This window comes from Rhizophagus irregularis, chromosome 1 (assembly GCF_026210795.1).
Source record: "Rhizophagus irregularis chromosome 1, complete sequence".
Classification (NCBI taxonomy): Eukaryota; Fungi; Glomeromycota; class Glomeromycetes; order Glomerales; family Glomeraceae; genus Rhizophagus; species Rhizophagus irregularis.
The window spans coordinates 409,900-423,756 of NC_089429.1; the positions used below are offsets into that span (position 1 = coordinate 409,900).

General features: G+C 27.5%; 4 protein-coding genes across 4 annotated transcripts; 2 read left to right on the plus strand and 2 right to left on the minus strand.

The window, feature by feature from the left end:
• Positions 1-1,281: 1,281 nt before the first annotated feature.
• On the minus strand, positions 1,282-3,225 carry OCT59_000062 (uncharacterized protein; the record flags this gene model as incomplete). The annotated part of the gene is made up of 6 exons (XM_066138573.1): positions 1,282-1,287; positions 1,359-2,383; positions 2,468-2,714; positions 2,785-2,874; positions 3,038-3,091; positions 3,166-3,225. The coding sequence occupies 6 exons, from the start codon at positions 3,223-3,225 to the stop codon at positions 1,282-1,284; spliced, it is 1,482 nt and encodes a 493-aa protein (XP_065988054.1).
• A 4,009-nt stretch (positions 3,226-7,234) lies between these two features.
• On the plus strand, positions 7,235-8,233 carry OCT59_000063 (uncharacterized protein; the record flags this gene model as incomplete). The annotated part of the gene is made up of 4 exons (XM_066138574.1): positions 7,235-7,517; positions 7,577-7,953; positions 8,022-8,169; positions 8,229-8,233. 4 exons carry the CDS (start codon positions 7,235-7,237, stop codon positions 8,231-8,233), a joined length of 813 nt encoding a protein of 270 aa, XP_065988055.1.
• A 3,924-nt stretch (positions 8,234-12,157) lies between these two features.
• Positions 12,158-12,595, plus strand: OCT59_000064 (uncharacterized protein; the record flags this gene model as incomplete). The annotated part of the gene is made up of 1 exon (XM_066138575.1): positions 12,158-12,595. The coding sequence occupies one exon, from the start codon at positions 12,158-12,160 to the stop codon at positions 12,593-12,595; it is 438 nt and encodes a 145-aa protein (XP_065988056.1).
• Positions 12,596-13,096: 501 nt separating this feature from the next.
• Positions 13,097-13,857, minus strand: OCT59_000065 (uncharacterized protein; the record flags this gene model as incomplete). The annotated part of the gene is made up of 2 exons (XM_066138576.1): positions 13,097-13,570; positions 13,648-13,857. 2 exons carry the CDS (start codon positions 13,855-13,857, stop codon positions 13,097-13,099), a joined length of 684 nt encoding a protein of 227 aa, XP_065988057.1.

The window sequence follows — 13,857 nt, forward strand, 5'->3', positions numbered from 1 at the left end:
TTGGTTTATATTATTACATTATGCATAAAGATCAATGTGATTTTATTGGTTAATTTTAACCTTACAATAAAACTAAAAAATATTTAACTGATCATTACACATACACATATTTTTATTTATCAATTTATTTGAAACATGTTAATAATATCTAAATAAAAAATTCTATAAATAAAAAATATAGAGTTAATATTTTTGTTATAGCAATAATTGTAATTATATATTTTTGCTATTCATTGATTGTAAAACAAAGCAATTATATTTAAGAGGTATTTTTCTTTAAAAAAAATGTAATATTTTAAGTCATATTCCTTAATTATATTGCAATTATACCTATATTAGTATATCGGTATATGAATATCAGTATATTAAATATCACTATGTCAACTGAAGACAATACGAATTTCATGTGTAGTTAATTTTATAAGTTTGTTATCAATCATTTGTCTAATTGTTCGATACTATCCTAAAATGGCGTAAATTAAGATCGAATTAAGTTCCATTTACGGTATATATTAATATCCAGTATAATGATATATTTGACCAGTTATATCAGATGAAAGAATTCATATGTGCTGCATGTGATGTTGACTAACTAGACTAACTAATTTTAGTTTCAGATTTAAACTATTAAGAAATGTTTCAGTCAACTATGTTTCACGCTTTTTATCGTTTGTATAATTTATTGTAAAATATGTATTCAATCCAGAATTAATCTATAAATTAAATTTTCTATTTAACAATTAAAATAATGCAAAAGTAATAATAAAAAAAGCAATGAAGTGAAATTTCAATTTTTTATCTAAAATATGAATAAATTTAATTATTCGCCAATCAACCCTTCTATAATTCTTTAATATTCTTTAATAAGTACAGCTAAATTAAATGAATCATAATTTTAATAATAAAAATTTAGAATAAAAAAAAAATAAATAAATAAAAATTAAATTAAAAAAGTTTATAAAATAATAAAATATAATGATTAAGTCGCATGGGAGGAAATAATCATCCCCAATAACATAAAATAATTACTCCTATTACTTTAGACTTAATCAAAAATTCTTTTTAGACTGTTCTTTTATTTTGTGACTAAGTAAATTACTTTATCAAATTTCAAATTCAGGAGTCAAAGTATCTACCATGAATTACTTGAAAAATAATTCAGAAATTTATCCTATCAAACATAAACAGCAAAACAATCTTCAAAGAAAATTCGTATTTCTAATTTTATTTATGATTTCTATTCCAAAAAATCTTCATGTCTTAAACCTCTTCATCCTCTTATCAAATCTAAAATAATTTACAAATTAGATATTTATTTATTTTTAAAAAAAAAATAAACAATAAAAATATATATTTACCATCTTTGTATCTTCTTTTATCTGTTGAATTTTCTGATGATTCCTCCTCAATTTAAATTGAAATTGTGCTTTTTTAAGTAAAATTCGGTTTGGATTATGACCTTGAGAATTATAAAGATCTTGTATTTTAATGATTGTATCATTATCATTATTTTTATGAAAATCCTCAAATTTTTTAGATAAAAAATTCGCATGCACAAAATAAACTATACTGAATCTTATCCCTCTAATAATCGGAAGGTTGCCATGTAATAGCAAATAAGAAGAAAATGCAACAATTTGTCCTGATTTTAATTTTACCAGGATTTGAAGTTGAGGAAAACATACCTCAAAATCTTCCAAAGCTACCAAAAAACAAAGTCCATTTGGATCATCATTACTATCCCAATGGTAATTACTGATTACGTTAAAATTAATAGCTATTGTGGGAAAAATTCCAAAAGTTCTCGGTACAAATGGTCCCATTGTTAACTTGCTTAGTTTTGTATAATAATGTTCATAATATTTGTTAACAAATCTGTTTACACTATTTGATATTGGTTGTAATGCAAAAAGTAGATCGTTAACACAATTCTGATGATCAATATTATGAGAGCTGGCAGTATCAAAAGTAGTATATGGAAGATCACCATAACTAATGAAAGCTCCAAATCGTTCAGCAAGATTTTTCCAAAAACTTCTACTTCGATAGGTTGGATTGTTCAACATATGAAAATAATAACTATTTATGGCTTTGGTTGCTTCAATGACAGCATTAAAATCATCAAGTCCATCCAGATGAACCAAAGTTTTACCACAACCATCAACAATACATTCAGAATTTGTTACATAACAAAAGTTCTTAATATTATTATCTTGTGCTGATACAATCATTTTTTTTTTATTTATAGTTGATTTTTTTTTCTCAATTTCTAAAATTTCTTCAGATATTTCCAAAACTTTAGAATTTCGAATTTCAGCAGCATGTGAAAGTCTCTTCCATTGTGATTTAAGATGTTGACGTACATCTCTTTTACTAATTGGCTCTTTTAATTCCAACTATCAACCAAATTCAATCCACATATCTTTATTATTGTTCATTAATTGATTATTAGTTGATTCAGTAATACTTTTAGCAAGATTATAAAATTTTAAGGGAATTTCAGGAATTTCATTATTATTTTTAGATTGTCTTGATTCCCTTATTAAGCATTCAATTAATAAATCCATTACTGAAATATTTTTCATAATTGAAATTGTTATTACATTAGAAGATATTCGGCAAAGAGCGCAAAGCGGAACACTTAACCATTCATTTTTCATATATCGAACTATATCTGAGGTACTTAAATCTCTGGAACCTCCTTGAGTTCGATGCTTAAATTATACAATATAGATTATTTTATTTATATTTTATATTTTATGACATATCAAAGATAATATATACCTGCAAAGGATTAAATACTATATTTGTTTTTACTTCAACAGGCGAGAAGGAACTAACAGATGAGAAACTAACATCATCTTGAGTTTGTTGCTTAATTATAAATTAAAAAAAAAAAATTTGCCTCATTAAATTACTTATTTATACTGTATAAGTATTAGATCTAGTAGTATATAAATGGATCATCATCCTGATTCATTTATATATTAAACTAGATCAGTAAATCATCCAGTTTATAAATGATAATATCATATACCTCTATAAGATCAAAAGCTATTGTTTGAGAAGAAGAATTCGTATCTTGAACTTGCTGTTTAATTATAAAATTCTGATATTAGATTATAGTGGAATTGTTTATATTTTTAGAAGTAAAATGAAAAGTACCATAGATGTCTTTTGTAATCGTTTCTTTGCATTGTATTTGGTATGTCTTGAATGTTTCATCTTTTTCTTAAAAGAAGCTAAGTAAGTCTAAAGTAAAGGATAAACCCAAGGAACAAAATCAAGATAACAAACCCAAAGAATAAAATCAAAAGACAAACTAAAGAATAAAATCAAGGTAAAATAAAATAAAGTTAATAAGGAACAGAACAAAGAGTTAAAATAAATGAAAATAATAAATTTACATGTTTTAAAATCAACTGGAAGACTGAAATATCATAAAAAAAAGAAACATTAAAAGAATAAAATGCAAGAAATAGAAGGATTGGAGCGAAAAAAACTTACTGTGTGAACGTTCTTAATAAAAATAAATAAATATCGCCACCGGTCTTATAATGAGGTACTAGTGATACTCAATATGTCACTGATTTGCAATATTGATATCTAGGCTTAGCGCAGATCGGTTACATAAAAACACAATATGAGATTATTCTAACTATATATCCTAATTTACATATTTATAAGTATACTTCTCATTTTCAAATGCCGTAATATTACGGCACAATGCCGAATTGTGTATTGACGCAACGTAATTCATTTATACTGACATAATTACATCAGGAAGTCACGGAAAAAATGTTCATCAAATGTACATCGGCCACTTGATGTACATCATAAAGAAATGCTGAACATCGGACCCTGCAATGTACTACCGATGTCACAATATTTGATGTTCATTGCCAATTCAAAATATTCATTACCCATACATTACGATGTACATTATTTTAAAGATAATAAACATCATATCAATATTTTAGGACCCCGAACAATATATATATAGGTCAGATAAAAAATTCAAAATTTACTAAGGTCAATAAGCAAATATTTTTCATGTCTGCTAAGCAAACTTTTATCTAACCCATAAATTTTTTACACTGCTAAGCAATTTATTTTATGACATATATATATTTATATATAATTTTTTTATAAAATATGTATATAAAAAAAACTAAAAAAACAAAAATTTTTGAAATAATGTATGGATAAAGCTATTATTATTTTTTTGTAATATTACAACTTATAAATGTTTCTTATTAATATTTCGTATATCTGTTCTGTGACTTTAGAGCGTAATTTAGGCACTTTAGTCAAAGAAAACATCCAAAACCTTCTTAAGTAAAGTTGTTCAGCAGGTTCGAATCTACTTACATATAAATTTTTATCATGATTGAATAGATATTTATGGATTTATTCATGTTTTTTGTAACGCTACCAATACGCGGAATTTTTATTTTTAAAATTTACTGTAAAATTTGTCAAAAAAAATATTTTTAAAAAATTTTCTAAGTAAAAATGAAATAACTTTTATTGATTATTACAAAAATTATAGTGTAAAATTATAAAAAAACAGAAAAACACTTATTTTTCCCTTCCCACCCACTCGTTGCTCTCATTTTAAATATATATTTTTTATCGCCATTTTCAAAATTATGCGATTTTCAAAATAATCAAAAAAAAAAATTTGAATTTGAATTTTGTGTAACATTGTGATCTTATGCATCAAATTTAGGGATGTTAACAGTTTATGATTGGATGGTTCGAACCGCAGTTTGATCATAGGACCGGTTTCAGTTCAGTTCGAAACGTCAAACCAAACCAGGCACCGAACCGATAGAAACCGGTTTAGTGAACCGGTTTTAGATCGGTTCAATTAACGGTTACGTGTATCTGCACGCGTAACTTTTTACAATAAAAGAATAACGGATTTTACATTCTTACATTTTTTTATATCACCTTGCATTATTACAACTATGTCGGGAGTTTTTGAAAATGACGATAATAATTTATCAGATGATTCCTTAGCATCTGATGATGAAAGAATTATAAATAAGAAATTGTCAGCAGATGTTTGGGAGTTTTTTCAAAAAATTCAAGATGAGGAAAGTTGGTTAATTACAAACTATAAGTGTATTTTGTGTGCAAAACTTTATTCACCTGGTAATCCAACATCTACACTTCGACGTCATTTAACTAAAAAACATCCATCACATTATAAAAAACCTGAAACCCGCCAAACTACTTTACGTTTTAAACCTTACTCTCCATCAAAATCTAAACCTATCACAGATTCTTTGGTTGATTTTGTTGCAACTGATTTGCAACCTTTTACCATTGTTGAAAATCCCTGAATTCAAATTATTAATTAATAAATTGAATCCCCACTATATTTTACCTTGCTGAACAAACCTTAAAGGAAAAATTCATAGAAAATTATAAAATGAGAAAAAATGTGTTAATTAATGAAGTCTCACAAATTAACTCAAAAATCTCTCTTACTACTGATATTTGGACTTCAGAAATCTCAAAAGATTGTTATCTTGGAGTAACAATGCATTATATTAACAACAATTGGGAATTAAAAAATCTCTTACTTGATTTAATTCCTGTAAATGGTTCTCATACAGCTGGGTTAATTACTAGCAAGCTTTTACAAATTCTTGAAGAGTTTAGTATCAGTAATAATATTCTTGCATTAACTACGGACAATGGAAGCAACATGATAGCACGTGGTAATCAACTAGCAACTGAATTAGATCAGGAGTTTAATAATATGGCTTTTACTCATTACAGATGTGCTGCACATATTATAAATTTAGCAGTAAAAGCAGGAATGAGTCATGTTGGAAATGAAATCAAAAAACTTCGTCAATTTGTTGTTAAAATCAAGAATTCACCATTATTTTTGGATAAATTATCAGAAATTTGTACCCTTAAAAAAGTTAAATTTCTTAAACCAATTTTAGATATAGACATTCGCTGGAATTCCACATATTTTATGATTAATAGACAAATCTTAATGCAGGGTGTTTCAGAATTACTTGCAACAACAAATGTTGAAGAACTTGGAGATTTATTTCCAACAATATCTGAATGGCGACATATTAAGGTATTTTTTATTTTATAAATTATTATTTATTTTATTTTATAATTATATATTTATTAATTATTATTTTTTTTTTTACAGGAATTAGCAAAGGTATTAGAACCTATGTATGAAGCAACCAATTTATTATCATCATCAAAAAATCCTACACAAGGTGATATAAGATTGGTTTTTAATGGAATGTTTAAAAAATTGGATCATTATCAAAGAGGAAATCACCATACACAAAAGGCAATAGCATCAGCAATTTGTAATAAATTGAAAGCCTATTGGGACAAATATTTGAATCAATCTTCCATTACTTCTTCAATATTAGATCCACGCTACAAAACCACATTATTTAGTCATAATGATATAACTGAAATTATTAGTAAATTACAAGAATTATATTTGTCATATTTACCCTTAAATAATCAAACCATACCATCAGCACCAGCACGATCATCTCGTGATTATTTTCTTAATTTACTTAATCCAAATAATATTCGTCAAGAAGTATCGCATGATGAATTAGATCGATACTTAAATTCTCCAGTAGATAGTAATACAGGTTCTTTAATTTGGTGGAAAACTTATGAAAAGGATTACCCAGTACTATCTCAAATAGCTAAGGATTATTTAACAATCCAAGCAACGTCGGTTCCATCAGAAAGGGCATTTTCAATTTCGGGATTAACTATTTCAAAAACTAGAAATAGGTTAGATCCTGAAACGGCAAGGGCAATTATATGCATGAAAAATTGGATATCAGAAAAAGAAAGAATGGAAAATTGAATCAATACTTGCAATATGTCTTTTTTTTTTCCTTTTTTTTACATTATGTGAAATTTTGTTGGTAATTTTTTTCTTATAATAAAAAATTTTTTGACGATATACGATATATTTAAATTCATGATCTGCATTACACAATTTTGTATAAAATACTATAAATATCCGGTCTAAACTTCGGTCTAAACTTCAGTCCAAACTTCGGTTCAAACTCTGGTTCTAAACCTATAACGGTTCGGTTTTGTACTCAAACCACCAGTTTTTGGACCGAAAACCGGATGGACCGAACCGTTAACATCCCTAATCAAATTTAAAGATTAAAAATATATCGCGTAAAAAATTTTATAGCGTCACGTAAAAATGTCTTCTATTTCACCAAGAAACTACCAAATTGGAGTTTGTTTTACATGCCAATTGTGTATGTATTGTGGTTTAGACTTAACATTAAATAACTGTAATTGTGATAAATCCATCAAACCAACCAAAAAAAATCGTACTAAAGAAGTAGCAAATTTTCGAAACTTAACTTACAAGCCAGCCATTGTACATGAAAAAATAAAAAACACTTTATCAAATAGCAATCAAAAATATGGATATAAGCTGGATATAGAACTGCTGTATAACTGTACACTTTGTTCAGCATGTAATAGTCAAATTAACAGAAATGTTAAAGCAGCTGACAAAGAAAAAAAAATATTATAGTTATTCCTTCTTCACCAACGGATGGTACTTCTCTACCTTCTACACCATTACAAATGGAATTTAAATTGCGCATGTCTATCAAACAAAATAAACAAGTGTTGCCTTTTGTAATAATTAGTTTTACTTTAGATAATCCAAATTTTATTAATTTTAGAGATAAACTTGAATCATATATTTGTGAACAAGTTGGACTAGTTTATAGAAATGAATATACTTTAGCATATAAATCACATTCAGAAAGTGGAGCTGGAACACTTTTAGGTAATGAAGAAGCATTTGATGAATTTCTAAAGGATTATCAAAGTATAGTAGCGGGAAATAAGAAAGTAGTAATTATTGTTATACTTAGAGAATTATCAAAAAAACGTTCACATGAGGTATTTATTTTTGAAAATAATTATTTGTATATATTAATTATTCAATTAAATTTTTAATAATATTATAGAATGAAGTTTCAGAACAGGAATCTAATGATGAATCAGAAAATGAAGCTTATCAAAATACCAAATCTAAAAAACAATTAAAAAAACATATCAAAAAATGTATACCTAAAGAAGCTACTTTAAATGAAAATGAAGCATTAGTTGGATCTAGTGATACCGGGCGAAACTATTTTTTTCAATCCGAAATATTTCGTCTTTTTTTTTTGAAGGATAAATTAATTCCGAAACCTAAACTTATTCCGAAACTTAAATGTATATCCGAAATGACGAAATATATTTATAGTACAACATAGTATTTAAGGTTTAGTAAACTAGCCAATTATAATATAATTATTTTATTTTACGTTTAGTATATGTATAATTTTAATAAATTTCAAAGAAAATGTAACACAATTTTCAACATATTATTATCAAAAAAGTTATAAGCATGTGAAAAAAATACGATTTCTAATATAAAATTGATTATAAAGTGTCTCCTTCTAATTCATTATCAATTGAATATTGTTGAATTAATTCTTCAACATCATAATTACTTTCCATTTCTACATTTTCATCACTATCGTCTAGTTCATCTTCACCATCAGTTTCATTAACATCATCATTAATATCACTGTCATCCGAATTTTCACCATCATTATTCAAACATTTTACTGCATTTTTTAAATTAAACATTTCTTCAATAATCAAAACCCGTACTTCATGATTAGGAATTTCTGAAATAGGAATATTTCTTCTATTATCAATTTCATCTTCCTCCTCTTCAAATTGTAAAAATGTTGAATCATTAATCATTTCATGCACTTCATCCTCTCGTATATTGTTGACTAACATAAGCAAGCTCATTTTTAATATTAGATACATAAAACGACCGAATTTTTGCCATAGCCTCAACCTTTAAAAGTCCTAATCGTTGCCGTCGTGTACCATATAACCAGCCAAGAGTGGAAAAAATTCTTTCGCATCCTGCACTATGTGGAGTGATAGAAAACACCATTATAGCCAATGCAGGAAGATAATCATACTTGTCTTTGATTGTAAGCCACCAACTCATTGGTGTTTCAAGATGGCTATCAAACTCTTGATTATATGGACTCTTTCGCAATTCATAATTACGCATTTGTGCCAAAAGACGATTACATGACCTCCTGTCACCACCATTATTTTGCCAAATCTGAGCCGCGGTAGTAGCGATAGTTTTCCAATATACTGCTTTTAACCCACGTGCTATTAAATATTTATAAAAAAATCAATTTATTTTCTTTTAATAAATAATTTCATTAAAAAATTAGGATTTTACTAACCGCGATAGGCAGGATGTAAAAAATATGCCAAAATATAGATTTTTGGATCAAACTTGTCCCAATATTTGTTAAATGATTCGATACAATGTTGATGAAATTCTACCATTCCTCGAGAAGGTAATTTTTTAATAGTATTTGCTATTAAAATCAATTGAAGAAAAGCAATCGCAAAAGGTTTGCATTAGCGCTTTCAAGTAAGGTAATTGCAGTTTTAATCGGCTTTAGAACTTTGGTTAATTTATCAACGTTTGAGAAAAATTCCGAGCTTCGAATATTTCGTCTAACACTTTTATTTGTGATTTCATTAGGATTATTCTTCAAAACCTATAAATATTTTACAAAATATTATTAATAATCAGTAATATTACAATAACAAAATAAGAATTTATAGATATTGAAATAAACTCACATGTTCTAGTGCCATTCGTAAACGAGATACGGAACTTACAGCTTCATACATGGAAGTCCATCTTGTTTCACAGTATGTTTTAAGCCCTCCTCCTACGATTTGTAATGTAAGTAGTAACATCGGTCAACAATTTTCCTACTATATGAGAACGTTTAAAGAATGATGTAATCTGATTACAGCCACTGATCGTTATTTTAGCCAAATCATGTTCTAAAATTAAAAAAAAAGGTTAAAAAGATGAATTTTTAACAATAATTCATAATTATTTTATAGAATTTGAAACATACCCATAATCTGTTTGGTTACTAAATTGACGAAATGAGCAATGCACCGAAGATCAATAATGTTTGGAAATTGGTTCGTAACAATTTCCCTTGCTTTAACGCAATTCGCGGCATTATCAGTAACTAATGCAGAAACTTTTTCAGGGCCAATTTTTTTGATAATATCCGTAATTTGGCCTGCAAGAAAATCTCCTGTATGATGATCGCCTGAGTAGTCACGAAGAGCATAAAGGTATTGTTCTCGATCAGGAGTTAGGATTACATAGTTATAAACAGAAACACCATTCGGATTTGTCCAGCCATCAAGTGCTTAAAGAGTTAAAGAGTTAAACAGTTAGAATTTAAAATTTTAAAAATTTTTGTAAATTCATTTGATAACAAAACTTACCAAGTGTTAAATTCTCAGAATTTTTAATGATCTCCTTAATCTTGTCATTAATTCTTGCTGTTTCTTGATTTAAAAGCCTACCACTTAGCAATTCGCTTGTTGGAGGCTCATATCCTGGTCTCATTTCGTGAAGAAATTCAATAAAAAATGGATTCTCAATAATTGAGAACGGAATACCACAACATATAAATGCGCGCACAAGAGCACGAGTAATAGAAGCCTTTTTTTGAGAATTTATGTTAGTTGACTCAAACCAATCAGTCAACTCCCGCTGGTCCACCTGAGTTTTTCTTTTTTTACTATTTTCTGGCGAAGAAAAGGTATCTTCCCTTCCAAAATCCCGCGCAGAAACTACACCTAAGTAGAACGAATGAACAAGTTCTGGAACTTCTCTACAGTTGTTTGCTAGGTGATCTTCTAGCTCATTTGGATGACCACGAGGCCAATATGTCCTACAATAATTACATTTGGCCGAAAAATGACCAGCAGACTTGAGCGGTTTCTTCTCATAATGTCTCCATACTTCACTTTGAGGACGACCACCTTTCTTCTTTTGTTGTTCAGTTGGAGTGTCCATTTTTTATAGAATATTGAACGTTTATGAATATAGCAAAACAGCGAAAGTAATACATTGACGTGACTTTTGGCAATATATAAAGTCATTTGGTATCTCGTGCGGTCGTGCCTCGTGGGTTTTTTTCTATTTTAACAGTTATTGATTATCGTTGATTTGATCATAACGATAATTAAAGTTTCACAGTCCGTAATCAAAACTGTGCTACATGATAATCCAATATAATATTGATCAGATGATCAATTTTTTTCAACTCAAAATTCGTCTTCGTCTAATCTAACTTGGAAGTTGGAGTAATCTGACAATTTCGCAGATATAGTAGTAGTCGGTTCTTAAACAACAGTTTAACTTTAGGACGTTCAAAGTATGCTGAAGGCAGAAATTGTGACTCGGGAAGGTTTTGTAGTTAGAGTAATTATAGATTTAGTTACGAGGACATTAAAGTACGCCGAGGGCCGAAATTGTGACTTGTAAAGATTATAGTTAGATTTGATGGATTAGTTGATTTATGAGGGATGGTAAGTTTGGTAAGTTAGATATAGAATGCATCGTGTTGGTATATAGAAATCTATAAAAGGATTGGTACAATTTTATTCATATGGGATGAAAGATTATGGTATCGTCACTATCGTGAGAGGGATTATTTTATGGTGTATAATATAATAATATTGTTATAAAGCTGTGTTTATTTGTTAATATTTTAGCATATTGTATGTATAATATTTAATAAATTTTACTAAATTGTGTTTGAAAACGTGTCGATATATTTGTAAAATAAAAAAAAAACTAAAAATATATTTTTCAGTTTAGTCATAATTTCGGTTTAGTCATGTGACGAAATATTTCGGAATTTCGTAATTTGAAATGCATTGACGAAACAATTTCGGTTTCGTCACATGACTAAATATTTCGGTTTCGCCCGGGATCACTAGTTGGATCATATGTGATAAAATTAAATGATAAGTATATTTGTGAGATTCAGAATCACAAACGTTGTTTTATTAAAGAAGATCGTTATTTATCTTTAACAAATTTTGCAATTAGTTTATGGGCCAAAGAAATTGTGTGTATTTAGTATTGGAATTATCATTATAAATACATTTTTAATAACATTAAATTCGTTTATTATAGGTAAACAAAAATGCAGATTTGGGTACTCCTCTTAATCATGCTATATTTAGTATGATGCATTCAGTAAAGGTAACTAGAAAAGATTCTTCTAATATTGATAATTATCCTCAATCAATGACAGCATATCCTCAATATTCTCAACAAATGTATTTTCTGTCGCCATTTTCATATAATTATCCTGATTGTGATTATAATATTCAAAGAAGAACTTTAATTTCACAAATATCAGATCATAGCACATCAGTTAATTCACAAATATCAGATCATAGTTCAATAAAAAAAATAGTGCCGAATATGGAAGATTTTCTAAAAAATTTAGATCAAGAATTTGGTGATGATAAATTTACTTGTTATCTATCTATTTTTGAAGAACAAGAAATTCTTGTTAATCAACTTGCAAGATTATCAGATTCTGAATATATTTTAATGGATGTAACAATTATTGGACGTAGGCAAATTTTACGTGATGAAGCAAAAAAATATGAATGATTTTTTGTATATATTTTGTTATAAACTTATAATATAATTTGATTAATTTCTAATAAATAAAGTTAGCAATATTATAAATAATATATTCTTAATATTTTAATTTGTAATTCTAATAATTATAAACATTATTTACAAAAAATAAAAACTATATTTTATTTTATATATAAACCGATTTTTCAAAATAATTTTTTGCTATTTCTGATGTAATTTGAGCTAATGCAACTAAAATTAAATATATTGGATCAAAATAATCTACAAAATCTCTGTACCTTTTTAACCAAGACTTTAATGCTGAGAAGGCCGTTTCAATAGGATTAAAATCTGGTGAATAGGGAGGCAAATAAAGTACTCTACCACCAATTTCTTCTACTGCTGCAACTAAATCATCATTATGATGTATACGTGCATTATCCATAACCAATACACTATGTTTAGCTGGATATGGATTCATTTGAGGTAACTTAATTTAAAATAAATAATAATATTAATAAAAAAATTCAATTATAAAAAATAATATAATAAAATATTTACCAATTGTGTTAAAATAAAAGTTTGGAATCTTTCCTTATCACAACTTCCTTCCATAATATCAACAGCAATAAAACCTTCTAAAGACAATGCAGATAAAATCATATAACGCTTTCCTCTAATAAAAACAACACTTTTTTCTGCTCTAGTATTAACAGGAGAGTAACCATATAACCTGGTGAGTGTTCTCTCATCCTTTGAAGATTCATCAATAAAAATTAATTGTTCAGCAGTATAATTCATTCCAATATTATACAAATAAACACCACGTAATATCTCACTTCTTTCTTTAGCTGCTTTTTGTATTTTCTTTCTAGTTATACCGCAAAATTGAAGAGAACGCCATAATGTTGGCACAGAAACTAATTTTCCTGTTCTCTGTTCCTTTTCATGTACCAACTCATCAAGATACCAATCTATTTTATCTTTAACCAAACTTTTTAACGCCTATAAATTTGTAAACTTTGTTAAATAATTATTATAAAATAATAAATCACAAAAGAGTAACCATCTAAATTTCTTACCGACATATCTTGTGTTGTAAAAATTTTTCTTCTTTCCACTCTACAAATAAATGGGTCCTTTACACATTCCCATTTTTTAAAAATCCTACAGACTTTATTGACAGTAGTCTCGCTAACATACATTCTTTTAGCAATTTCATTTTGTGTAAAGCCTTCAGCCTGACAATAAATAATACGCCACCTTAAATCTTCGCTTAAACTTTTTACCAT